This window comes from Aristolochia californica, unplaced genomic scaffold (assembly GCF_029961685.1).
Source record: "Aristolochia californica isolate CCGP_79_NKW_82.1479 unplaced genomic scaffold, dmAriCali1.0.hap1 SCAF_2, whole genome shotgun sequence".
In the NCBI taxonomy this organism is placed as follows: Eukaryota; Viridiplantae; Streptophyta; class Magnoliopsida; order Piperales; family Aristolochiaceae; genus Aristolochia; species Aristolochia californica.
The window spans coordinates 1,810,544-1,835,532 of record NW_027181881.1 but is presented as its reverse complement, the minus strand read 5'-3'; the positions used below and the strand labels follow the sequence as shown (position 1 = coordinate 1,835,532).

The window sequence follows — 24,989 nt, the reverse complement described above, 5'->3', positions numbered from 1 at the left end:
TGGAGGCTCTTTCTTCCTTCTTCCGTGGAGGCTCTTTCTTCTGGCAGCTCTCGCACTGTGGAAGAAGAGAGACAGAGGCGGTCGTTCATCTCAGCCATTAGATAATGAAGATTGATCTGAAACGTTGAAAAGTTATCGGCCTGGCTGGACCCATCTCGATGCAAGGGGTTCCCCCATACTATACCAATATATGCTAAACTATCGAACTGCCCTCTCAGGTTATTCAGTGAGCTCAAATGCTTAGTATATACGAAGTTAAACCTGATCTCATCCTCTTTCCTTCTAAGAATCGAGGTGATTAATCTTGGTTTCGAGGAAGAGTATTGAACCGAAATGGACGTAATTGGTTCTTCAAATTTGCTTTAGTTCGGACGTAATCCTCGTATCTGTCAAACTTTCAGCAACCAGTCTATTCTGGAAGACAAGAAAATTAGAATTTTAAGGGGCCACTTGTCTGGTTCTCCTTCGACAAAAATAGACATTTGATACAGTGCCAGTGTCAGATTGCACGAAAACCAAGCTCGGACAGATTTCGGACTATAAGCTCCTTTTTCGTAATATGACAGTCTCTCCCAGAAGCTTCGCTGGAGGAGACTCCCGCCCATTCTCTGGAGATAAAAAAGTGAAATGGAGGAGGCTCCACTGGAGGAGGCTCCGTAGCTTATCGGGATCCAATTATTAATGCATAAAAGTGACCCCAATTCATATTATATATAATATACCCTTCTGTCCATTGATAAAATGAGTAAATACAATGCTTCTTCCCGGTTTGGAAAACGAATTTACCGGGAACAGATCCTTACATATCTCCAACCCTCTATTCACAAAGGTTAAACAAGAAAAAAATTAAATCACCTCACTCTCTTTTTTTCACAGGATGTTCTGTATTTTTTTCCAGTTCTTCTATCGAACTGCACAAATCACATTTGACTCACTCATTAAACACCCACTATAAATTACTTCTACCTAATCAGCCACCGGGCGGTTGTCTACGCCGCGGATGGCGCTTTTATATATGTAACAACTCCAGCCTCCGACATGGACTCCAAGAATGGCTGCAATCCGGTAGGCTCCGGCAACGTACCGTCTATCTCGGGCTTGAAGTCCAACGACTCATCGTTGTAAATGTCCCACCATTTCTTCACCAACATTTTGATGTCTTCCCTCTGCATGTTCTCCTCTCTGCCTGTATACCTCCATGGCTTTGAGCCCTGCAATCGATATTCCAAACAATCAATCTTTAGCTCTCCACCCACATGAATTCCCTGATCTCAATTTCATTATTAAAGAGAACTTAATGCTTACCGCAGCACAGTAGTGTACCACTTTCACCTTGTCCAGCTGAACATTCTCCGGGTGACGCCACAGCATGGCCAAGACGAGGTTGTAAACTAGAGGAATGGGCTTGTAGATGTTCTTAAAGAACATGTTCAGGAAATCCTGCGCAGTTCATAAACATTCTACAATTTCAGCATCAAATTCTTTGTAGTAAATTCATAAATTTAATGTTCGCCACGAAAACTCGACTAATTAACCTGCTCGGCGAAAGGTGTGGGCTCGGTAATCTTGACGGTGTTCAGGAGGGCCTGGCAGGTGGACAGGCTGGGTTCAAACACGAACATACCGGCGTTGAAGTAAAGCGCCGGACGTTTGCCGAGCTCGACCGGCCACTGAACCTTATCCGGACATTGCTGGCAGTAGCCGACCTCGTACTGAGGCGTGTGAGACCACGTTTTCTCGCAGAAGCAGTCCATCACTCCGTAGAAGTAACCGTCAGGGTAGTCAAATAAGCGGTCGATGTTCTCGTACACTTGGATGTCAGCATCAAGGTAAATCATCTTGCTGTACTCCACGAACTGCAATCAACAATCAAGATCACCAAAATGTTCACTCGTACATTTCTTGATTTTCAAATGAGAAAAAAACAACTCCAAAAAAAAAAAAAAATCCTTTTAAAAATAATGAAATCCTCCAGCCTTGACAAGTCGCACCTCGAAGCACACAACCGCAATGAATAACTAAAACAAAGCTCGACGAACGACGCGACAAATTAATCCCACACACATCGAAAAAGAACTCTAAAATCGGATATACGAAAACTTAATTCCACGATCCATACACGGCTAACGTTACTGTTAATGAATCAAACTCAATACTTACGCCCCAAATCCTGAGCTTGGAATAGTTGATGACGTAATACGCCATGGCGAACTTCGTCTGATTCTCGGGAGGATATACGGGCTCGATCTCCCGCACAAGACATCCCTGAGACTCCAAAATCCGGCGATGCTCCTTCGGCACGTCAGGCAGAACCGCCACCACCAGCGGATAAGCAGATTTCACCTTCCGCAAGCCTTTCGCCAATCCGACCGCACCTTTGATGTAATCCCCGTCGCCCGCCAGGAAGGCCACATAAGCTCGTCTCCTGACACCGGCCGCCGGTTTGGAGTATATGGGTGTCTTGCTGCTCAACGTCTTCGGCGCCATTGTAGCTAAGTGTAGGAAGAACGAAGGATAAGAAGAAGCAAAGATGACTGTAATGAAGAAGAAAAGCTGCCGTCACAAGAGAAAAATAGCTTCGAGAACTGTGAGAACTGTGAGAACTTCGAGTCTGAGCTTGAGTTGGGGTCGGAGGGATGGCCGGGACTTTATAGAAACAAAATGAGAGACAAATTTGGGGCAAATGAAAGGGAAATGCGAGTGAAATGCAAATGGAGAGTGGTGGGGTTCCGATAATATTGGATGGCATGACGACAAGTGGCAAGTCGGATGATCCGACGGTTGAGCGTTCGGTTTGCATGGGAAAGTTCTCGAATAGCACTCCACGTGGATTTTGAGAAGTGGCTAGAGTCGCTAGAAGCTCTCTCGTACTCGACGAGCTCATGTATACGAGTAGACGAATCAAATACTATTCCAACTTTGGATAATACATTATCTCAAATGACTTTCATGTCCTTCTTCTCCTTTGAGATTCTCGCACTTTTCTTTTCTGCTAATTCTAGTTAATTAAATAATAATCTAATGAGATTTAGGCTTAAACGGAGTAATTAATTAGCTGAAACTCGCATGTAAAGGGGAATCGATTATTTAATCCAGAACGTTCGGAACTTTGTATCAGTTATCTGGATTTTTTAATTCAATTTTGGGTAAAACTCCGATACCTATTGAGTGTATCGGCTGATACAAGGAAAATGTACACTCCGATACATATCAGCTTACAAGGAGTGTATCGGAAGGACAAAATCCGATATGACAAAATCAAATTACAAGCGTAGCACCTCAACTCGGGTTCAGAACCTCCGACGCGATACTCCATTTAGAAAAGAAGTACGGCGACATCTGCCGTATGATGAGAAGCAGATAAAGTCGCATCCGACGGCATAGACGCCGTTGTCGGCAGGAATAATGTCGGTCGGCGGCGTCGCTTTAACGGAAGGTCGTTAAGCGGTTCAACTGCTTAATAATCTGTCGCATCCAGACGTGTCGCCGTTCCCTCGTCTTCCTGTGCCCGACCTCCTCTGTTATCCCCGCCTCAGCTCTCTCCGTACAACCAACTCGCGACACAAAGCGTTCCAGCAGATACGCCACGTGTTACCCCGATCGTTTACACGGTCCATCACCTGCCACGTGGAGACTGAGCGCCTTCGCGGAACGGTTATGGAAAAGCAAACAATGGTTTGTCGTTTAGCAGGACCGGATTTTGGGTGGGTCCGGCTATATTTTTGAACATAAAAGTTATCTTGTTCTCGAGCGACCACCGTCATGGATTTTGGGTAAACCAATTTGACTTGGACCCAAGTCCACTAAGAGGGAGAAAGTTCGAGTGGGCCCAAAAGTGTGGTCGCTTGTATTGTTCCAGTTGGGCTATTTCGAGCAAGCTGTGACTTTAATACTAAAATCAGACTAATTAATCTATCAAACGTCGGTTACTTGTACCGACCACGAGTTGATGATTTGTTTAATGAAAAATTAAAACAAGTGGTTAACTTAATTAATACTATTAACCCTTTTATCACAAGGTGGTTGTATAAGATAAGGTTGTTTTAAGGTAAAACCCTTTTTGGCTTTCAAGGCCCTTTTTTTATAAAAAATAGATATAATTTGGACCACTTTGTAAAAACCAAAGTAGCTGACGTCGAACCTGTCCCTACAGGAAGCAGCCAATCGACGTCGACCGCTTTACAGCGGTCAATCGCAGCGAATCGAGCGATCCTTTTCAAATATTTTTTAATTAAAATGCGGGCCCGCATGGATCTTTGAGGAATGAATCTAAAATAAGAATGTTGGACTTGGAGTCCGATGTGAAGGTTCTAATTCATATTCCGGCCCATGGGTCGGGGGTTACAATTAATGAAGCATGTAACGTGGTAGCCGGAGGTGGCATGGGAGGCCATGGATTGGAAGACTCGAGACTCGAGACCACCTTATCTGAGTTGATCCTTAAGTCTGGGTTGTTTCCAGGAAGTGGTACACTGCTACGGACAGTGACGTTTGATTGAGACTAGCTAGTTTCTAGTTGCGAATTGTCGTCGTGAACGTTCTACCATGTGTACCATCAGTGGTCCGTGACATGTGCGGTGTCGTAACGTTTGGTTTGGAAAAGTTGTTTCTTTCATTGTCACTTTATCTACTTTCATGTCAGATGGATATGGGTGAAGGACTTTTTGACAGTGGAACTTTCGAGTTTGGAAAGAAAAATGATTATTTTATTTTTTTATTTATTAGATCAAATTTCTAAGAAATTAAGGATACGTTGTAAGACGGTTCACCGTTCGTCACTTTAGTGACCCATAATAGTGGTTACGGTTATGATTTTCAATTTTTTTTCATTTTGTAGTCTCTTTTAATAGAGAAGGGCCTATAAAATGAGGTCTGGTCTAGCAGAGGCATATTTGATTATTGCCATTGACGAGCCTTTGTGATAGACGAAATATTTTATTCATAAAAAATTGATGCCATGTCAGAATATACGATTTTAATTTAAATTTCTTATATATTATTTTGAAATTCTAGTTAAAGTATTCCTATACGTAAGTTTCGTGCCGTTTGAAAAGGGTCTTAATATAAATTTAATTATTTTTTATTAAAAAAATTGATTAGAGTCTTGACATATGGGATCTTATCTAGACCCAATCTCATGATTCTAGTTTGGGCAAAACCTTTATGACTTGAGGGTGACTTGATCTGACTCAAATTTTCATGTGTTGGACCTCGTATGGTGGAGTGCTCCATCATATGAGTTTTGAGGGTTGGTTGTCTTTCAAGTTGACACATTGTGCTATGAATCATAGTTTTTTTTTTTTTTTGTAATTTTGATATAATTAATGTTATTGATGTCTATAAAATGTGATATTATTTGGTGATTAATGTCCATGGTATTATTTTGTAATTTTTTGATAACTTAACTTTCATAATTTGTCCATATGCAAAGAAAAAATCAAGTTTTAAAAGATTGTTTGAATAACCCTAACTTTGATTAGAATTCAATCATTCAAACCGATTTTGAAAGCTAACTGAATCCAACCTGTTTCTAAACCTACGATTGTACAAAAAACCGATTTTTACTGTTGGTATGTCATTTAGATGGGTGTTGTTTGTTTATTTCATTTGCGTATCTTTCATATTGTCATCTCTGTGAAAACTAGCCACCCGCATAAAGTCCTTTGAGGGTATACTCAATTGAACTTATTTGTTACTTCTATGGTTATACTATTATGGTCTCCTCTATTTATTTATTTTTAAAGTAGTCATTTTTAGTCCTTTAAAATTTCTAGAAATCTTTTGGAGGTTGTCGAACATCTTATGTGAGTCAAGTGTTTTCACCCAAGTGGTGATTTTTTTGAAGCTGTCTTGGTAATAGTGGGGTTTTTATTCCTTAAAATTGAGTATTGTTTTCCACCTTTGAAATTGAGTAGAGTTTTATTTTGTAGACTTTGACTGTCTTTTGGTTGGTGTAGAGTCTTGCCGTTTCGATTGGACGACGTAGGAGTAATTTTTCTTCTTCCATATTTCTTTTGTCTGACTTGGTTTTTTATGTCATTTTGATCTCCAACCGAGAAGAAGTAGAAAAGAAAAACAAAAAAGAAGTATTTTGTGGTATTTGACACCAATTAGATTAAGAATTCTATGGGTGGTACTAATTTTTATATGACAACATAAGATGCAAATTTACATCCTTCAAAGATTTTTCATTACAAAGAGTTGAAGATCAAATAAGATTAAAGACCAAGAATTTTTCCTTTGTAAGTTTTTAAGTTAGAAACTCTAATTTGAGGGAAAGTATTGAAGAGCAAATACTAAATAGTCTTACGTTACTCTCATAGAAAGAAGTCACATGTAGAGGGAGAATTAATATGATAGAGTTTATTAGGAATCTCATGAGAGGAAGACTCATAGATGATTTTTTTGAAATAGTTATTTCTTTATATGTGATGTCATAATGATATCATCCGATAGTGAAATATAGTTTATCTAGGTTTTCTACAATCCAAACTTGACTTTGTGACCCTGAAACCTAAATCCAACAAAGTCTCGAAACCTTAAATCGGACCCCTATCTGATCCTCATCCTCACAACCATGTCCACCTCCCGTCCCCATAAACCCAACTTGAACCCAATCTATCCAAATCCAATTTAAACCTAATCCATCCCTACAGGTTGAGTTTAGGAAAATTTGCACCTGACCCGCAGTTTCGGTTCCATTCATTCATTAAATACATGGAGTCTCACCTAAATGGGAATGCAAAACTTGGCTCCTTTGAATTTAGAGAGAGAAAGATTATACAAATTAACATGGTATTAGAGTATGTATTCATATGTGGACCTCCTCCCAAATTATCCACGTACGGGAGAGTGTTAAGGAATAGTCCCACATGGATTCTGTTTCTTGGTTAGGGCGATGGCTGTTCTACCCATTATCCAAGCTCCTCATCACTTATATCCACGAGTAAGGGTAGGCTCGTGTACGGGTTTCTCAAAACTCGAACCCTAGCTTGGTCCCCGAAAAAAACCCAACCCATGAGTAGGGGTTCATACAACCCTTTGGTGTAATCTATGGTTGAACCTGGTCTAATCCGGTTAGATAAAAACCAGCAATCCTACCGGTTTGATAACTGGTTCGGTTTTAATAATATTGGTTGAAAGTAAATAAGGCTGTCTCTAACATCAAATTACCTCTTTTCTACATCTACAGATCTTCAATTTGAAGAGTCTATATCGGTCTCTTCAAATACAATCTTAAGATGCTTGTGAAAGAGAAATATTCTCAAACAGACAGATTCAGAAAACGATCAGAGGCAGTTAACATAAACTGTCTCCACTGTTTCCATTTCTAGTAAGAGAAACCATCAGCTGTAACTGAGACAAAGATAATAAATTCTCTGAATCAAATAAAATACTATTCAAGATTTTCCAACTGATTCAGAGTCCATTCAGGATCTGACTAATTAAATTGGTTTAAATATGGTATGTTTTATAAAAGATGTTGCACAAGCAGAATCAAATAACCTGGGAAGCAGGTAAACTTTTCTTCCTTTCTGACCCTCTTCTGCATCAGAATGTCTCCTTCAGGTACTTTTTAACCAGACATAACATTCACAAGCCAGTTTCAAGGTTTTTTTAACCAGACATAACATTCACAAGCCAGTCTTCAAACCTTGAAACTGCTTGAGCCAAAACCTGAATTGTATCATCTTAAATCTTACCACCCTCATTAGCAATTAACATGTTTGGAACACGCCTGCTTCCAATATGATGTGCTCTGAGAGGGCAGGTCCAAGAACAGCCTTCAGTGTATGTTTCTTGGCATTGGTGCCACTCTAACTTTTCTTGTTCGGATCTGATAGCTGCTTTAGTTTTGCTGATAGTTTCTACTTTAGATCTGTCTGAAGCATTATGGCTGTTATCGTCATCCTAATGAGAGTTGTTTTCCTCTGATGCTGCCCCAAGTATCAGGTGCACTTTCTGTAGTTTCAGGAAAACTACCTCATGTATGCAGTGTGCAACCTCATTTGTAACCCTGGTCGAATACCCAAGTCTGTATACCAACTGACAAAGTACTATTAATAAGTCCTCAAATAATACTCTTATAATCTAGACGTTCCCGGCGAAATTCATTTTCCATCTCAAATTGAGTTCTGGTAAGGAAGTTCGAGACTTGTAAGCATTCTTCTTCCTTATTTGTTTTATGTTCATGTATAAGTTCTATTAATCAGAGGAAAAAGAAGCAACGCAGAAAAGAGAAGCTACAAAGTGCTTCATTACTCTGGGATTATCATCGAGCTATAGATGCCATTGTTCACAAGGTGATTACTATCGTCCTTATTGAAAATCTTCTTCAAATACAATTATAGATGTGTTTATACCGACAGGAAATAATAGGAAAGAAATACAAATGGAAAATTTTCTGTTTGGCTAATTTTTTTCAATATTTCACCATTTTTAGAGAAGGAATTTTCACCTCAATTTCTCATGTTTCAGAAAACGTTTAAGGGGGGACAGGAAAACTCCAATATGAAACAATGGAAAAAACAAACCAAGAAAGCACAAACATAAGAGTTTTTAACGATTTTGCTCCAATTTTTACTTTGTCATTGCAGCTAATTTCAGTTCACAAATCTGTACTGGAGATTATAGCATATTAGCAGCCAAAAATAACAAAAACAAATAAAGTTAGACAGCAACAGAAGAACCTACTGATTCGATCTCAAAACCCTTATCATCCACTGTACTACTGTGTCCTAATAAGGGGCATTCAATTACATTTGCACAGCAAAACCAGACAAGTGCGTCCCTTCACTGAATTTAGGAAGTTACCGCCACAAAAAATCTTCCAATCTCCTGAATTTCCACGTTAATACCATGTAGACAGGAGTCATCATATGGTAACACCATCCTCCTTGCTCTCTGGCATCCTTACTTTCCTAGATTCATTCTCTGCATCTAGTCTTGCAGGAGTGTTTAAGTGGGTGAAAATGGATCATATATTTGATTTCCTCCTGATGGTCTTGAAGCCATTCTCGAACCAGGAAATGAGGGGTTGTTTCCCAGCTGTTGGTTTTGGAAGATAATGTTCACGTCTCTGATTGTATTTGAAGCTCCAGGCCGAACAGGAAAAGATCCACCTAGATTGTTGCCCAGGGGAGCCGACATGAAGCCGGTAGGGCGCATTTGAGTTGTCCGAGCTGCAGAATTTTGAAAAGCTGGAAGTCTTGGAGGTGGGCCCAAAGGAACTATAAGGCCTGAAGGAGCACAAGCCACTGGATTAGTAGCGGGAGGCTGAGGAAATCCAGTCATTCTCAGAGTAGTCAGGTTGCTCACAGCCGGTTGGAAGGGCGGCGTTTGGGGTGCAGGAGGCCTAACTAAAAGTTGCTGTTGACCTGGATGGGTGTTCAGAGGTGGAGGCTGATTACTTGGCCTCAGAGATGCTTGAGAAGCCAGCGGCAGCATTTTAAGAGGTTGAAAAGTGAAATCGCTGGTGCTAGGGCCAGGTGGTTTTGGGGATTTCATCGATTGAATTGTCAGTGGATTAGATATCGATGGTTTTATAGGTGAAAAGCTCGGTAAGTTTCCTGAAATGGGGCGAGGTGATGGTGGCACAATTTGTCCTGGAGTTTGCACCAACATTGGCTGCAATAAATTGGCTGCTTGACCTAAGACTTGAGGTGATGTATTCACTGGTCGTGGTGGCTGTGAAAATGTTGGTGATGGGGCATGAGCTATGGAAGTTGATGAAACCATTGCAGGATGAGTGACAGGTGGAGCTGACACTGATAACCACGAACCACCAACAATTTGAGGTGGGGCAGGAGTAAATAATGGGCCTAAAGGATGGTTCATTGGTGGTGTAGCTGGAGGAGTAACATTAGCAGCCCCATTAACTGCAGTTGCACGCATAATTGAGTGTGGATCTGTAAGAGGAGGCCTCATTGGTGGAACCAAGTTGGGACCTGTTTGGACAATGTTGGAGGGCCTTGCGTGAGCAGTGGTCGGTGATGCACCAGTCCATGTGGGAGGGTTTAAAGTTGAAACTGGGCGAGGTGATGCTGATGACACAGGTCGCAGCATTGAGGTTGCAGGAGGTCTAAAATCAGATCCTGAAGGGGTAGCAATTGATGTAGCACTAAACTGAGGATGGACACTAGAAGTTGGCTGGGCAGGTAAAGGAGTATAAGCCTGTGGTGCCTGTGTGCGTTGCATGGTACTCTGAGGGATGAAGTGACTCATTGGATACTGTAAACCATGCATGGAAGGCTGTGATCCAGGCCCAAATGGAGATGCAGTTACAGAAGAAGATTGAATTCCTATTGAGGTCAGAGGGCGTGCACCAAAATATGGTGGGTTGTAAATATTGGCTATAGAAGGAGGAAAATGAGGGTTGGCTAAACGTGAATTGGGAGATGCAACAGAGCCAGCAGGTATATGAGTTTGAAGTTGACCTGATGGGGCCCAAGAACTTGGGTAAGGTTGAAACTGAACTTGCAGAGGAGCAGATTGTGCAAGTCCCACCATTGGTCGCATCAAACCTTGATTTCCAGAGGCTTCTGGCACCAAGAAACCAGATGACACATTCTGATCAGCTAGTTTCACATTATCACCAGAATCTGAAGTAGAACTTGTCCCAGCTGTATTTGAATTTCCCTATAATTTCAAAGAAATGACTTCAATATAGTTGCTAAAGATATTGTGTGTACATAGATATGCAGATATATGTATATTGAGAGGGTATAGAGGTCTCACAGATACTGGGGTGACTAAAAGTTCTATAAGAGCAGCTGCAGCATCAACTTTTTCAAATGTGTCTGCAGATATATGAACATAAAGCTCTTGATGCTTGTCTGCCAAAGTAATTTCCCTCTGAATATAAGAAACAATACAACCATATAGAGATTGGGTCCAAAGATCCAAAGATAAAATGGAAAAACCAGTGGAAAAAATATATTGATAGAATGTTTACCTCCTCCATGATATCTGCTTTTTTACCCAAAACTCTTATTTTAGCTCCAGTTTCCTGGTTTTAAAAAGAAAAATATCAAAGAAAGACTGAGTTCTACATAAACTAGTGCAGCTTGAATAAGTAACAACAGTGATATAGAGACATCTTTGAATAAACACTCAAGAAACTACTTTCTGGCAGCCATAGACAATAGAAAGATGAGCTCCATAGTTTTGAGAATATCACAGAAAAGTTCATTCTTTTCATCTGAAAATTAGAACATGCATATATAGAAAGAAAATGAATAAAAAAAGTCCAAATAAATAATAAATAAATGAAGGAAACTGGAATCTACAAGAAAATCTTCCTGAAGATGAGCTTCAATAACATATAACTTGCATAAGGAATGCTTACTTCTTCCAATCGCTTTTGAGTATTGCTTTCAGGTGCTAAAAGGACACCAAGAAAGTCGTATCCGGGATATGCTTTAAGCTGCAGAAGTATTAGGATAATGAAAAGTGAACTTTTTTTTGTTTTTGCTAAAAATTCAAGGCAATCAATGGCAACTAGAAACAGATAAATAGAAGCCAAATGCTTAATTTAAATAATATAAAAATCATATAAAAGAGCCAAAATGATCAGAAGTACACTTACAGGAACAGGTACTCTGGCTTCTTTAAGCAATGGTTTGTAGTCAGGTGGGGCCTTGTAATCAGGATTTAAACGTAATATTTCGCCTAAAAATGGAAATTACAACTTCTAAACACAGAAAAGACAGGCTAAATAACATAACTAGCAAAATCAAATAGAAACTCAAAAAAGCCACTGAAGATACCAATAGCTTCCCGTCTTTCCAATTCCAGTAGTTCAAAGTTTTGTTGCTGCAGGTTTAAAGTGAACTATAAAAACACTCGAATTACAATATGTAGATAATAAAAGAACAAGGGTCATGGCCCATGATGGAATCCTCTTCATAGAACACACCCAAATATTTTCAAAGCACAAATTCCATGGGTCTTATGCACAGGCAACATGTACCACAAGCATCCAGAAAGGTGCCACCATGGATGAGATGTTCTAAAAATGTCACTAATTGGAAATTTTCTTGATATACCAAATGATGACTTCCAAGAATACACATCATATGTGGGACCTTCAATTGGTTGGACCAAGTTTGGAAGTGCCAATAAGAGCAATAGTGTGATCTTAGTTTTTATCTTTTCTTGACAAATCAGTATTAATCACCCAAAATAAAATCATGCAGAATGCAAAAAAGTTGGTTCAGGAGCTAAATAGTTATTACACACCTCATTCTTAGTTTGCTGGTTGGATGATTCATTATCTGCAAACTGAATGGGTGACTGCAAGTCCTGACTATCTCCAATCTCATCTCCTGCTTTCAGTTGCCTCGCAATTTGCTCCACTCGAGCCTGCTTAAAATTTTTACCACCACACAGGCAGTAATATCACTTAATGGCACCTGGAACGGAAGCTTCAATGTAAGAAATTCACAAGGAAGACACTAACATTCAGGCAATCAATGGACAGAGGAAGTCCGACTACCAGATGTGGAGCAAGCCACTTCCTTCCATGAGTTGGAGGGCAAGAAGCATAGCCCCCTGCCCAAGGCCCAGTTAGTGTCATTTCCTAGAAATGCAGGAAATGCACTTCTAACCGGAAACTTATTCCAGGAAAAGGGGTTTCTACATGGAAAACCTATCCTTGTAAAATCACCCATTTTGCACCTACATATTTCCAGCAAGAATTGTTCAGATTGAAACCCACTTACTCAGGTTTCCTGACACTGCAAGAGGTAAAAAAAGAACTTTATAAATGCCATTTAGACAATTTTACTTGGTAAAGTCTAGAGCGCTAAGGTTTTCAGATTATGGTTCCCTATGGAAACCTCATGCAACTTTTGCACAAATAGACATTACAAGAAGAAGGCCAAATAGAGCTTAAATAGCTTACAAAGCTCACCAAGCGTAAACATCAAGAAAAGAGAAAAAAAGTTGAACAAAAATGAAAGCCAAGAGATACACAGCATATGCCCAGTGTGATTGAGGAACATAGTATATCAGAGAAAAAAAGGACCAAGGTTCTAACCCCCAATGAATTAGAAAAGGATTGACCATCAGGAAAAGTAAAATATTTGTCCAAGAAAACTTCTTTACAGAAACATAAAAATATGAATAACTCAAGTCTGACGGATGTAGTTTGCAATTAGAAATAAAAAATCAATTCACCTGATATGCCAAGGCTCTGCCCATTCTGACAGAGGTATCTTGAGTCAGATCCAGACCCCATTTTGTTTTCCTGTGAACTTGTTTAGTGTCTTCTTTGGAAGAACTACCATCTTCTAACTTCCTGCTGCCTCGAAAGACTCTCAAGGAGCCTGAGAGTTTATTTTTTGGTATAACAAACCCAGACTTCTTTCCAAACATAGAAACCTTTGGACTACTCGCAGATACTGTTGATGAAGTAGATACGAACACAGCAGGTGTCTGGTCAACTTTCGTAGCCATCTCTGAAACAGCTACGTCTAAAACTAATAAGAAGTCACTGCCAGAACAAGAAGAAGATAAGCCTAAAGAAACTTACTAAAGTCTATATTATCAATACTAACAACATGATGCCCAAAAATTGAATGCATTCAAAAAAACATATTGAACAAGCAACCAAGACATTAAAAATATTGACAATGCCTACATGCTACTTATGCTGGTTCTCAGACATGTTATTTTTAGAATGATGAAATTAAGGAGAAGAAGAAATTAAAAACAGGCCACCCACAAAACTAGGACAGCCAAAAAAAAAAAAAAAAAAAAAAATCAATTTTTAAAAAAAAAGAAAAGAAAGGAAAAGTGGGAACATATCTATACAATCAGCAAACAACAACCCCACTAAGCAAAATTTGCAAGAATATTTTTGAATAAAACGAGAAAATTCATTAAAGAGAGAATATAAAAGAGTTCAAAGCAAGAACAGGAGGCTGTCCAGAATATAAAAGACTTATCCCATATCTAAAGGGAATGATCACCCACAATAATACGATTGCAATATAGTTAACACTTCTTAAAGAAATTACAAGAATATTAACCAGTATCAATTGCATAATTGTCACCTTCAAAGAGATGCAGAACAGAAGTCCACCCTCACTTCTTATATCATGAGACCAAACTTAAATCCACAATCTCATAATAAATAGGCTAATAAATACAAGGGAAACACCTTGAAGAGAGCTACCCTACTACCATTGCAAAATCACCCTCAACAACAAGCGAAAGATTAAAATATTGTCCACAAATCTTCAAACCACCAAGCAAAGCTCGAAGAACACTTCAATAGAAGCACATATCCCAAAGCAAATAGCGTATACCTACAAGACTTGTTCTGGATCATTACTTGATAATGTAGGGAAAATCATTATTCCTGGACATGAAGATTTGAATTTTATAAATATCATAGTCTGCCACGCCTCTTATTCTCTCTTTGTTCTATATCCCAAGCATTGCTTCAAGAGAAAGAGGTTGAATGCTAGCCACAACATAGACAAATGATGAAAGAATGTTTACAAAGGGAAATACAGACAATGAGATAAAAATTCCTGCATATTCTAGAGGCTCATCTGACAAAATTTACTGTTGGCATGTAAAGAGAAGTTCCATTGAGAAAGATGTTTGTCTAAATAGATGCTAAGTCATAACTAAGCAAAGTATGACCTCACATCAGCCTGAGTGCTAGCAGCCTGCAAAATATTTTCGAGAGTCAAAACTTAAGGGGTAAAGCCAAAGGTATCATTCTCTGGAAGTGGAAGACTAGTGATGAATTCTTGGTCACCTATTTTTACAAGAGAAGATGGTCAACTGCCACATATCAATGCGTCATTGCTGTTCTGGTCTGGCAACTGTTAGGACCTCCGGAAACTCTCTTTTTTGGCTGATATGCTATTAAAAATAAAATTCCTACTTATGACAACTTATATAGAAGAGGCACAATGACAATCAGCTCTAGTTGCAGGCTGTGGGAGGTTAACGAAACAGTTAATCATCTCTTTTACAAAATTAATCTCTATAAAAAATTATTATACTATATAAAGAATAAATAATAAAAATCCAAAAAAATTAAAGAAGTTCTTTCTTTTATTGTTAAATATATAATTTTAATTTTAAAAAAGTGTATATAATTTAATTAGGTTAGGTTAGGTCGAAGTCTCGGCATCAGGTTGAGTTTGGTAAAACCCGTCCCTTCCCCGAACTAGTGCGGGATTTTTTCCCCAACCCCATCCCCACCCCATGGAGTGAAGAAGAAAACCCGAACTGGGATTTTTCGGGTCGGCTTGGTCTGGTTCCCCTCTTAATCCAACCTGATACCCACCCCTAGTTATCAGCAAGACTGAGACCTCAACGCAGCTTGTTTGGCTCATGCTCTCTTGAGTCCTCACTCATAAGGAATTCCCTAAATTCACTAGTGCATACATCAGAAAATATTGGGCCAAAATGGCTACTATCTGTCCTTCACGGCCATTGACTACCTCTCCTTAGAATCCCCCTTGAACAACTCAATGAAGCTTAACATTGATGGGAGTGCTAAGGGAAACCTGTGGCCGGCTGGTTTCTGTCCTGTGTTCTATGACCCTAGGTGCAAAACAAGTTCTCACACATACTGCTCCCATTGGAGATGCCAATTTATTAGCTACTGGAAACCTATGCCCTCCTTAAAGGTATCTGCCTAGCTCGTGACAGTTTCAGTGCCCCTCTTGTCATGGAAGGAGATTCATCCTAGTAATTGCATAGTGTAGACGTTATGTAAACCCACCCTGGAGGCTGCTGGACCAAATGGAAGAAGTTTTACATTTGACTCTGCTTCTCCATCACAAACAGCCTTGCAAGAAAAGGAACTGCCCTTCCTGGCTTAGTTATTAAGCATTTAAGTTGCTTGTTCAATTCCATGTTATTGTAATTTACATAGCCTTCTTGTACTTGTAATTTTCTCTTTTTTGGGTTGTAGCCCATACCCACGCCCTGTGGTAGTAGTAGTTTGTATTTGTCCCTCACATCTAAGAAGCACCAACAGTTCTTTACTAGACATCTTGGAGTGTCAGAATGTAACAAGTCTCAAAAATGGTATGGAAACCAAGTAGAAGGATACATAAAACATGGTGGAAACCAGCATTCCTCTTATATACTAGTGTAACAGAATAATCTCCCATAAAATTATACTAATTCAGGCAGCAGCAACAGAACACGTACACAACCATACAATGGAAAGTCACTGGGTACAAGCAGCACAGCGCACAATCACACAGGTCTAAGTGATTATCAGCTGTGTTTCCATAGATTAACATAAACAACTGATGTCTTTTTCAAGTTTACCCTATACTCCATTCAACTTATGCCATTTACTATGTAATTGGCAAATAATATATTCCTCATTAACATGGTTAATATTACCATGGTGATCAGCTTTAACAAATCAAATGTAAGAGTTGAAAAGAAAAAACAAACTAGTTATAAGGAAAAAGAAAATTAAAGAACAAAAGAAATGATGTTTCAGAAAGTATGAGCCCTTGGTCGAATGCGACTGGCCACAGGTGTAAGTGGTGGAGCCAAACTGCAACAGGGAGTAAGAACCCAAAGAATCAAACAGATAATTCCTTTCCATATATGGTGAAACTTCAGCTTCTGTGTTTGTATTCTTACCAACAATTGTTCTGTTTGTACTTTTTGTTAGCTTGGAGGAGATAACAGGTTGAAAACACAACTTAGTTAAATATCCATGATAGTATATATTTACACAAAATGTTTCAATGGTCATATAATGAGATTTCACCTTAGTAGGAAAAGGTCCATTTTTTCAACACAATGCTGTAGACACCAGCAACAATGTGAACACGGACATTTAATTAGGAAAAGAAAATGTAAACATACGCTCGTAGCACATGCCAATGAAACAGTAAATTTACTTGAAACTCATGAGACAAATTTGAACTCTTTACAATCACTTCACAAAAATTTCTGCGCACAACAGGTTTTTGCATACCCGCATGTATTTGAACATGTTGCAGAAATCCAGAGATATATAAACGTTTCAATTTTCAAGTAAGACCCTTTCCACACCGTATCCTTCAGATAGAGAACCACCCTTGTCCTTTGGGCTCCTGAATCATAGAACCCACTCCCTAGACTCATAGTTTGTTTGCTTAAGATATAGAAAGTCATGTGAAGCATTTCGATAAATGATCATTTTCAAACGTATGCAAACCAGTACAATGTCCTTAAGTCCAGAATTGTGATAGGTGCCCCCACTTCCTTCTCGCTTTTTAAAACTTCTCGTGATTATTCTCATCATATAACCGTTTATATTGAACGAAATAACCACTGTTACATTTTCCGGGATCAAGAAAAGAAATTTTATTGGATATATAATGAACGCTAAGGCCCCAAAAAAAGGTTATCCTTCCTTTCTCTGTACAAAATTTAAACATTGAACAACACATGCCAACAAGCAGCAAATCATCAGATGGACGAACAAATGTTTCAGTGAGAGGGGAAAATTCAGCTAAGAAAAGAATAGCGTGTAGTAAAAGAAAGTACCTGACATATTGTCTTCGAAGTGAAGCTGCATCACCAGAGAAACCCTAAAGGCAGCCGTTAGTTCTCACAGTCCGACACTAATAGGAGAGAAGAGCACAGAACCGAAGACAGTCAAAGGCGATCCTGAGATGCTTCAAATTACTGAAATCTCCTTTACAGACAAACGCAGTGAACAATAACGCACCTTTACAGTTTTGTGATGATCTTGACCGTTCGTCTGATCGTCCAAATCGGTCGGTCGAACACTCTCTAATCTCCTCTCTCTTGGTCTTAGTCAAACCATTGAGGGATCGGGACCCGACTCGGCTCACCCCATCCGGAGGGGGCTCAGGCGAATCGGATGTCTTTTTATTAATTATCGATTTATTCTTAGTATTAACTATTATTAATTTAAACTAATTATTATGGATCCAAATTATTGATTTAAAATAAATTAAAAATTAGTGATGATTATTACTTCATCATTACTATTAATCTACATTTATTATTTATCGTTTATATTAATTATAAATTTATTATAATTATTAGTTATTATTATTGACTATTATTACCAATATTTATTGCTCTATTTTATAGATTGATAATAAATTAATAATTAGTAATTATTTTTATATCTATATTATTAGTATTAATTAGTAATAGTTATCATACTTATTAATTACTATAACTCCATTAGTACTTAATAAGTATTAAGTTAATACTTATTAGTTAATAATTATAAATTTATTATTATAAATTTATTATTATTAATAATCATATTATTATTATTATCGGTATTTATTGTTTTAAATTATCGACTAATCCTTTCCATAATAATAGATTATGGTATAACTTATAGTTATTTAATAATTAATTAGTTAATATATAATTAGATAAAGTTAAGGGCCTAAGTTGGGGCAAATGGTATTTAGCAGGCGAACCATGACTCGGCCTCGCTCGTATTCCTGACCTGCCCGAATCTTATTTTCCATGGCGGGTCGAGTATATAGGGCAATTCCTCCTTACAGAACCGACTCGCTCACTGAAATTCAGAGTCAACTCACCCGAGTAAAAAACAATCGACCTAGCGAGTCAGACGTTCCGTAATTCACCTCTTGGGAATTGACGCGCACATTGCACAAGATGGACAGTGCGAAGCAATTCTCAGAAGAATATGCATCTGGAGACTCTGGACAAACTATTTCATTCCTGTTCGGACTCCACTAGAGGCCTTCCAGGCACTGCTAAGGTCTAATGAAATGCGATGATGCGAGAAAAAAGCGAATTGCCAAGTGTAGACAAAGAGGCAAATTTTGATTACTGATTGAGGTAACATATATTTTTATTGATTGAATCCAGTTAAGGGTTGCTGACAAACACTACAAAAATGATACAGCAGCTTATTAGGTAAAAGGATAAAAATTTGAAAACAGCAAGCTGCCAAGGAGAATATAAGTAATAAAATATACCCAGACCAGGTAAGCCCATCTTCTGCCCTTGCCGGAGGACACCATTAAATAAGAGAGAAACCAGTAAATAGGAGGGCTTGCAGATAGAAACCTAGTGGCAACCTGCCAAAAAGTTGGGCGTGTCACGCATACTAAAGAAAAAGAAGCTGATAGTTCTCAGTTAGTTAGGAAGGGAAAGTGTAGAAATAAAGAATGACAAACCTGTACATGCATAACAAGAAAGGCCACAACAGATATGAAAGCTAAGTGTAAAACAAATGGCAGGACTAAAATGGAAGAATATCCTTGCATTGCAGAAGAGTGCACATTGGTGCTAGCTGGTATAGGATTTCCGGAGGTTTCAGAAATTTCTTCATTGATCTTCTGTTTCTTCTTTCGCAGACTCTGAGGTTCTGTTCCAAACATAGAGTGTAAGAGGAAATACAGTTGGTGATACTCGATATACAATTAAGAAGAAACAGAGAACAAGACCTGTCAAATAAGCGGAATAAATATAAGTTAATGCCATCATATTGATTAGTTATGCTTATTATTGCTGGCACTGAAATAATAAGTTTCAGCATGGCTGGCATTCTACCAACTTAATTTTCTGAAAAAGAACCAAACAAATGTGTGTTCATGGTCAAGAAGAAGAATATTTGGTGGAAAGCCTGGATACTACTATCATGTAAGATGCAACAGAGAGAGTAGCATGTCAAGGCAGCTCAGACAGAACATCTGAAAGCTCATAGTTGCATACAAATTGACTGTCCAAAACACACAGCAGCCATGCTTCACATCATGCTTCACATTTAAGCATGAGATATGAGCCATCCCTAAGAATTATTACCAGCAGCCAGTCAAAAAGTTAATAAATAAAGAAAGCTGGAATAATTGTGAAAGGATATGCTGAACAGCAAGCCAAGCCACACAACTACAAGCTCAGTCTTATGCCCTCAATAGTAATGGCAATATACTTCAACAAAATGACAAAATCTGACTACACTTAAATGTTGTGAATATATTTCTTTTCAATCTGCAGGAGTAATCTGACCATAACAATGAGAAGAAATAGCACTGCTGCATTAAAAATGAAATTTGATCCAGCCAAGAAACTAGTAAAACTTACAAATACCTCTCATAGTAATAGAAGATGCCCCCTTTGTACTCTGAGAGCCATTGGGTCTCTGGTCTGTCTCCCAAGAATAGAATATAGAAGCATGCTCTTTTTCATTCTGACAAGCTTGAAAACCCAAAGTCAATACGACTTCAGGTCTTAATTTCAGATATTTAGCAACCGAGCAAAATGCGAGAGACAACATTGGAGATGCAAGAAGAAAGTTGGGTAATTGTTTCAGCTGGAAATATCTCAAGAAACCCACTCCCCTGAAAAAATTGCATCAACAATCAAAGAATTTACCACATTTTCATTTCATTTTTGGTGATTTCAAGAACAAAAATATAAAGCACCAAGGAAAAAGACCTATGCAACTGATTCGAGTTGGAAAGGTATGCCAATTGCTAATTTACACTTTCTTTGAACGTATTAGGAAGAAAAGGACTGATTGATTCTGAAGATAAGTCAGTGTTAAATTGAGGGGTAGAAATAAAAAGTAGGTACATTGTTTCCCTACTTGTTAAGAAAATGACATTTTTTGTGAAACTAAAAGTAACATATTGCATTCACATGTTACCTAAAATATTAAGAAAAATTACACTACACATGAACATTTTCAGAAACATTATGTCCTGCATAACATAATGTACAAAACTTAAAATAGGGCAATTACGTACATATCCTGGATTATTGCATAACTCCTTATAATCCCATGAGATTTCAAATAAATATTTGCACACCCCATAACATCGCAAAATATGCCTATATACACCTAACATGAAGTTCCTAACAAAAACAGCAGACGCCCACTTGCTGCACAAGGGTGTTAACAGGGACAGTTCAAAAAGAAAAAAGAAAGAAAAATCTAATATATATTTGAAAGACCACCATATGCTACATCAAGGGTTAAAACATCGAAAAATTGCAACCCCACCAATAAGTGGTCCACATCCAAACCAATTGTGAGCTTTTTTTGTGAACAAACTTCAACATCAAGGGTACTAGGTATTTATGAGTTTAGGGTATATTATGAAAATATGTAAGAAATAGAACAAAAAAAAGGGCAAGTATAGAAGGGAGTATGCATACTTACTTATTAATGACATTATAAACTTCTACATGTCAAAAGTAATTATCATATTGGGCTAAAAATCACTTCAAGTGTGCTAATGTGAGTTGGTTCCTCCCAAAATGACAAATTTTATACCTAATTAATAAGTCCAAGATCATCCAAGCCCGTAACTACTGTGGGACTATTGCCACAATAACTCTTGCTTTTAGACAACTAAACTAAAATATAGAGCAAACTTACAGCCACCAATTGGTGAAACTTATTATCCACCAACACTCCCCATCATGTTAGGCCTAAAGAGACAACCCAATCCAAGATATAGACAACATATAAAGGGCCTACATAGAACACCATGAGTCATAGAGATTATAGATACGGGCATGATAATGTTGATATGGCTCCTCCCAAACTTACAAGCCAAATTTAGGTTATTCCTGTTAAGATCATTCAAAACCAAAACCAAAACCAATGTGGGAGTATTCTTCCACCACAATGCTATTAATTCTCAGACCACTAGCCTGACATTTGCCGCACACTTATATATCAGCACTAATAAAGGTGGGCATGAAAATTTTAAAGGAAATGAATGAACAAAATCCATTAATCAAGCCCAACATAGTTTGAGAGATGAACATACCAATAGTGATTTTGAATATAATCATATAATAATGGTACAGTTGCTTTGCACCAAGGTCGCAATTCATTCACGCTTCCAAGACAAATATTCAAATATCCATAAGTTTGAAATGCAATAAATGGAAAAAATATACAAAGAGTCTGCAAAGTTGCCATCATGATTCTCTGCAAGGCCACCTTCAAACGGAGATTAAAATATTAGACTGCATCAAAAAGAAAATAGAGAGAGAGAGAGAAATTTATTGCACGGTTTGCCATAATCCAAAGAATGCTTAAAAGATGAAAGGGACTGCAAATATCAGTGTAAGAGGGCCATATGCATCAGAAATAATATATCACAAACTGAGTTCTATTTAATCCAAGAAGCTGTTTTATTTATATTCCAAATTTTCTTTAAATTCATAAGATAATTAAACATGCCTGAATTTGACACAGGACTTCGTCCATCAAATTTCATAATAAATCAGAAAAAATAGCTCAAATTCCTGGAAAGATGGTCTCAACTTGCACGATCAAAACCTTAGTGGTGACCAAAGCTAGATGAAAACTGTGTCTGTGGACAGCTTTGTCTACATTTAAATTTGATGATACTTGAAAGAATGTCTACATCCTTTTAAACAATTGACAGGATTCAAGTCATGGAACTAAGAAGAGCACAAATAATAAAAAAATAAATAAATAAATAAATAAAACGTGTTGAACATAAAATCAAGTTACAGGAATAAGCACTTTAATTTAAAGACAGTGCACATCAGCTCACTTATATAGACTAGAATCAACAACAAGATGAGTTGTCCAGGATCTGAGTGAAAGCAATTGAAAACTATCCTAGTGGAGCAGCATACCAAAAAAATAAAACTAAAAACAAACAATCAAAAATCAAAAATCAAAAACTTACATAGGCATTACGTTTTTGGAATATGGCATCATAAGCCAGATGCAATGCCTGAAAACAGAAATAACCAGCATTAAGCACCCCATTTGACCTTGCTGAAGCAGACAGCGCAAACATGAGCATGGACATAGTATTAGCACCAGTAAGTAAGTGGTACATTCCTCCAAATGAACCTAGGGAATACAGGCTCTCTGAATATCTGCCATGTAATGGAGAAAGCCAGAGTTAGCTAAGTTTCTTTTCTTTTGAGAAATATCAGTGAAGTCAAAGGTATGGATCATTTCAGCAGGAGATGAGATGATTACACTGATGAATAGAAGATGGAAGCTGGATTGAAGCAAAAGAAAATCGATGCTCGGAAGGCAGCTTCAGAGTCCTCCAAAACAAGACACGAAAGCCTGTAGGAAGTAAAGATATTTCATCTTCTCCAAAATTTCATGACTGCAGCCGAAGCATAAGTAATCCTCATGTTTGTGGCTTGAATAAAATTAAAAAGATAGTATTTATATATGTAGTCAGTACAGATGATCATCCATTGGCAATCCCAGTGATTTCCACCAGTTATCCAAACGGTGTTTTTGACCCCATGCACCACAGCAAACCAGTCCAATTGGCTCCAGAGGTGGGGAGCAATTGATTATTATTTTTCTTTGGTTACTGGCGTTCTGACAGTCGATGGAATAAAAAAGCATCAATAACTATGTGAGATCTTAGGTTCAATTCTCACCAGGTATAGGTGTAGTGTGCATGGGGGACAAAAAAAGGCTCACCAATTAATGAAATTATTAACAAAGGAAAAGAAACATTTTAGGGACATCACCTGTACAAGTAAACTGCAGCAAATGTGAATGCTACATTACTTGTTACATAGCCCGACAAGGCCAATACAGCTCTATACCCGATAACAGGAATCAATAGGCCGAAGACTGCAAAAGAACACATGATCCATAAGAAGCATGAATAAGTTCCTCCTTGTATCAAAACCTTCAAATATGAGCTACTCCCGGGTGTCAGCTAAATGAATCCACCTCCATTCAGTGGCTCAGCTCTATCATTTATAACCCGGCCCATTAAAAAACTAATAAGCAGAAATACCACAATGAGAACTTATCACCAATGGTTGAAGCTCGGAACTATATCTTATTTGAGCATCGATTAAAATGGATGTTCAACAATATTCAACATCATAACTTCAAGTGAAATCATTAGAGAAAGATAAAGTTCACTTACCATATCTAGACAGGAAGCGAATGCATAAAGGAACCAGGGGCAGAAACGCGTATGTTTGTTCATACTCGTATCCGCATTGGGCGATACGTACAAAGTATACCCCGTCCCAAACAATGCTGCTTTCGAGTGCTGAAGCAATGCGAGGGAAGCGAATGGCTTCAGATTGAGAATTGCTGGTGGTAATCGCAGAGAGACAATTAGGGTTTATGGAAGCGGAGGTGTCATACGGCGAGGCAAGAGAACGGAAGAGGAATATCAGGGTGAAGGTTAAGAGTCTGGAGAGAATTGCAATTCGAAAAATATGACGCTGATCCGATGGAGTTGGTCTGCTGGAAGAGAATGTACGAATTTTCACCATGATTTCATCAGAGAGAGATGCTGGCCGGAACTCGGAAGTGGACTCACGTGCTGGAACAAAGGTTAAAGCCGTCGGAGATGTTTAATCAAGAGAAAGACAAATGCTACTATCTCAACCACATAAGGGGGGGGACGAGATTCAACCACATAACGCCCTTCAACACTTGAAGTCGTTAGTGGAGCGCAGATGAAGCTTCATCTCGATGCAGGAGATGAAGGGTCCTTCATCTCCACGGTTTAATTTCGATCATGTGGAAGAAGGCCCTTTTTGATCTTTTTTGAATTGAAGGACGGGCGACGCTCACATTTTTCCCTCTCTCTCCTCGCACCCCCCATCACGCGTTGTCATTTATCATTTTTTCTTCCTCTCTCCCGCACTCCCTTCTCTCGCTCGTCTCCCTGCGCCCCCAATGTTGATCTCATCCTTTGTCTCCGGCCACCATCTCAATTCCATCTTGTCTTCGGCCTCAACTCTCAGTCTTCTCTCGGCCTCGCCCTCTCTCTCTCGCACCCCCTCTCTTGTCTCCGTGACTCCCTCTCTTCTCTCGGACTCGCTCTCCCTCGCTTCTCTCTCTCTATTCCCTCCCGACCTCCCTTTCTTCTCTGTCTTCTCCCTCTCTTCTCCCTTTCGGCCTCCCACTCCCTTCTCTTTCTGGCTAGTCTCTTTTCCCCCGAAAATACCTTCCGATTTCGTTCGATTTTCCCATTTCAATTTCAATTTTCTTC

The 24,989-nt window shown here is 38.6% G+C and overlaps 3 protein-coding genes across 4 annotated transcripts; all 3 read right to left on the bottom strand.

The window, feature by feature from the left end:
• Positions 1-675: 675 nt before the first annotated feature.
• On the bottom strand, positions 676-2,603 carry LOC137955994 (galactinol synthase 1-like). Its single transcript, XM_068803266.1, has 4 exons — positions 2,161-2,603; positions 1,536-1,856; positions 1,306-1,440; positions 676-1,211 (listed from the first exon to the last, which is right to left on the bottom strand). The coding sequence occupies exons 1-4, from the start codon at positions 2,485-2,487 to the stop codon at positions 990-992; spliced, it is 1,005 nt and encodes a 334-aa protein (XP_068659367.1). The 5' UTR covers positions 2,488-2,603; the 3' UTR covers positions 676-989.
• Positions 2,604-8,617: 6,014 nt separating this feature from the next.
• Positions 8,618-17,624, bottom strand: LOC137957136 (uncharacterized). Of its 2 annotated transcripts, none has more exons than XM_068804865.1 (9): positions 17,530-17,624; positions 13,180-13,495; positions 12,241-12,366; positions 11,769-11,814; positions 11,588-11,670; positions 11,348-11,425; positions 10,955-11,008; positions 10,738-10,854; positions 8,618-10,638 (listed from the first exon to the last, which is right to left on the bottom strand). In XM_068804865.1, exons 2-9 carry the CDS (start codon positions 13,456-13,458, stop codon positions 8,959-8,961), a joined length of 2,463 nt encoding a protein of 820 aa, XP_068660966.1. In that variant the 5' UTR covers positions 13,459-13,495; positions 17,530-17,624; the 3' UTR covers positions 8,618-8,958. The 2 variants fall into 2 exon arrangements, with proteins under 2 accessions (XP_068660966.1, XP_068660967.1); XM_068804866.1 differs by having other exon boundaries at positions 12,241-12,363.
• Positions 17,625-18,845: 1,221 nt separating this feature from the next.
• Positions 18,846-24,329, bottom strand: LOC137956750 (uncharacterized). Its single transcript, XM_068804355.1, has 8 exons — positions 23,907-24,329; positions 23,497-23,602; positions 22,982-23,074; positions 22,680-22,875; positions 21,783-21,958; positions 20,092-20,342; positions 19,179-19,369; positions 18,846-19,079 (listed from the first exon to the last, which is right to left on the bottom strand). Exons 1-8 carry the CDS (start codon positions 24,262-24,264, stop codon positions 18,912-18,914), a joined length of 1,539 nt encoding a protein of 512 aa, XP_068660456.1. The 5' UTR covers positions 24,265-24,329; the 3' UTR covers positions 18,846-18,911.
• Between the last annotated feature and the right edge of the window lie 660 nt (positions 24,330-24,989).

Bases quoted from the DNA above. Each gene is read 5' to 3' on its own strand.
- LOC137957136 (XM_068804865.1), bottom strand. From the start codon at position 13,458: ATGGCTACGAAAGTTGACCAGACACCTGCTGTGTTCGTATCTACTTCA. The intron at 11,815-12,240 runs GTGTGTAATAAC...TTAAACCTGCAG, and splicing joins ACCAGCAAACTAAGAATGAG to CAACAAAACTTTGAACTACT. The intron at 10,855-10,954 runs GTAAACATTCTA...TCTTATATTCAG, and splicing joins AAGCAGATATCATGGAGGAG to AGGGAAATTACTTTGGCAGA.
- LOC137955994 (XM_068803266.1), bottom strand. From the start codon at position 2,487: ATGGCGCCGAAGACGTTGAGCAGCAAGACACCCATATACTCCAAACCG. The intron at 1,857-2,160 runs GTAAGTATTGAG...TGTTGATTGCAG, and splicing joins CCAAGCTCAGGATTTGGGGC to TTCGTGGAGTACAGCAAGAT. The intron at 1,212-1,305 runs GTAAGCATTAAG...TATCGATTGCAG, and splicing joins TGGTACACTACTGTGCTGCG to GGCTCAAAGCCATGGAGGTA.
- LOC137956750 (XM_068804355.1), bottom strand. From the start codon at position 24,264: ATGGTGAAAATTCGTACATTCTCTTCCAGCAGACCAACTCCATCGGAT. The intron at 23,603-23,906 runs GTAAGTGAACTT...GTTCTTTTGCAG, and splicing joins TCGCTTCCTGTCTAGATATG to TCTTCGGCCTATTGATTCCT. The intron at 23,075-23,496 runs GTGATGTCCCTA...TACTTCCTACAG, and splicing joins GCTGCAGTTTACTTGTACAG to GCTTTCGTGTCTTGTTTTGG.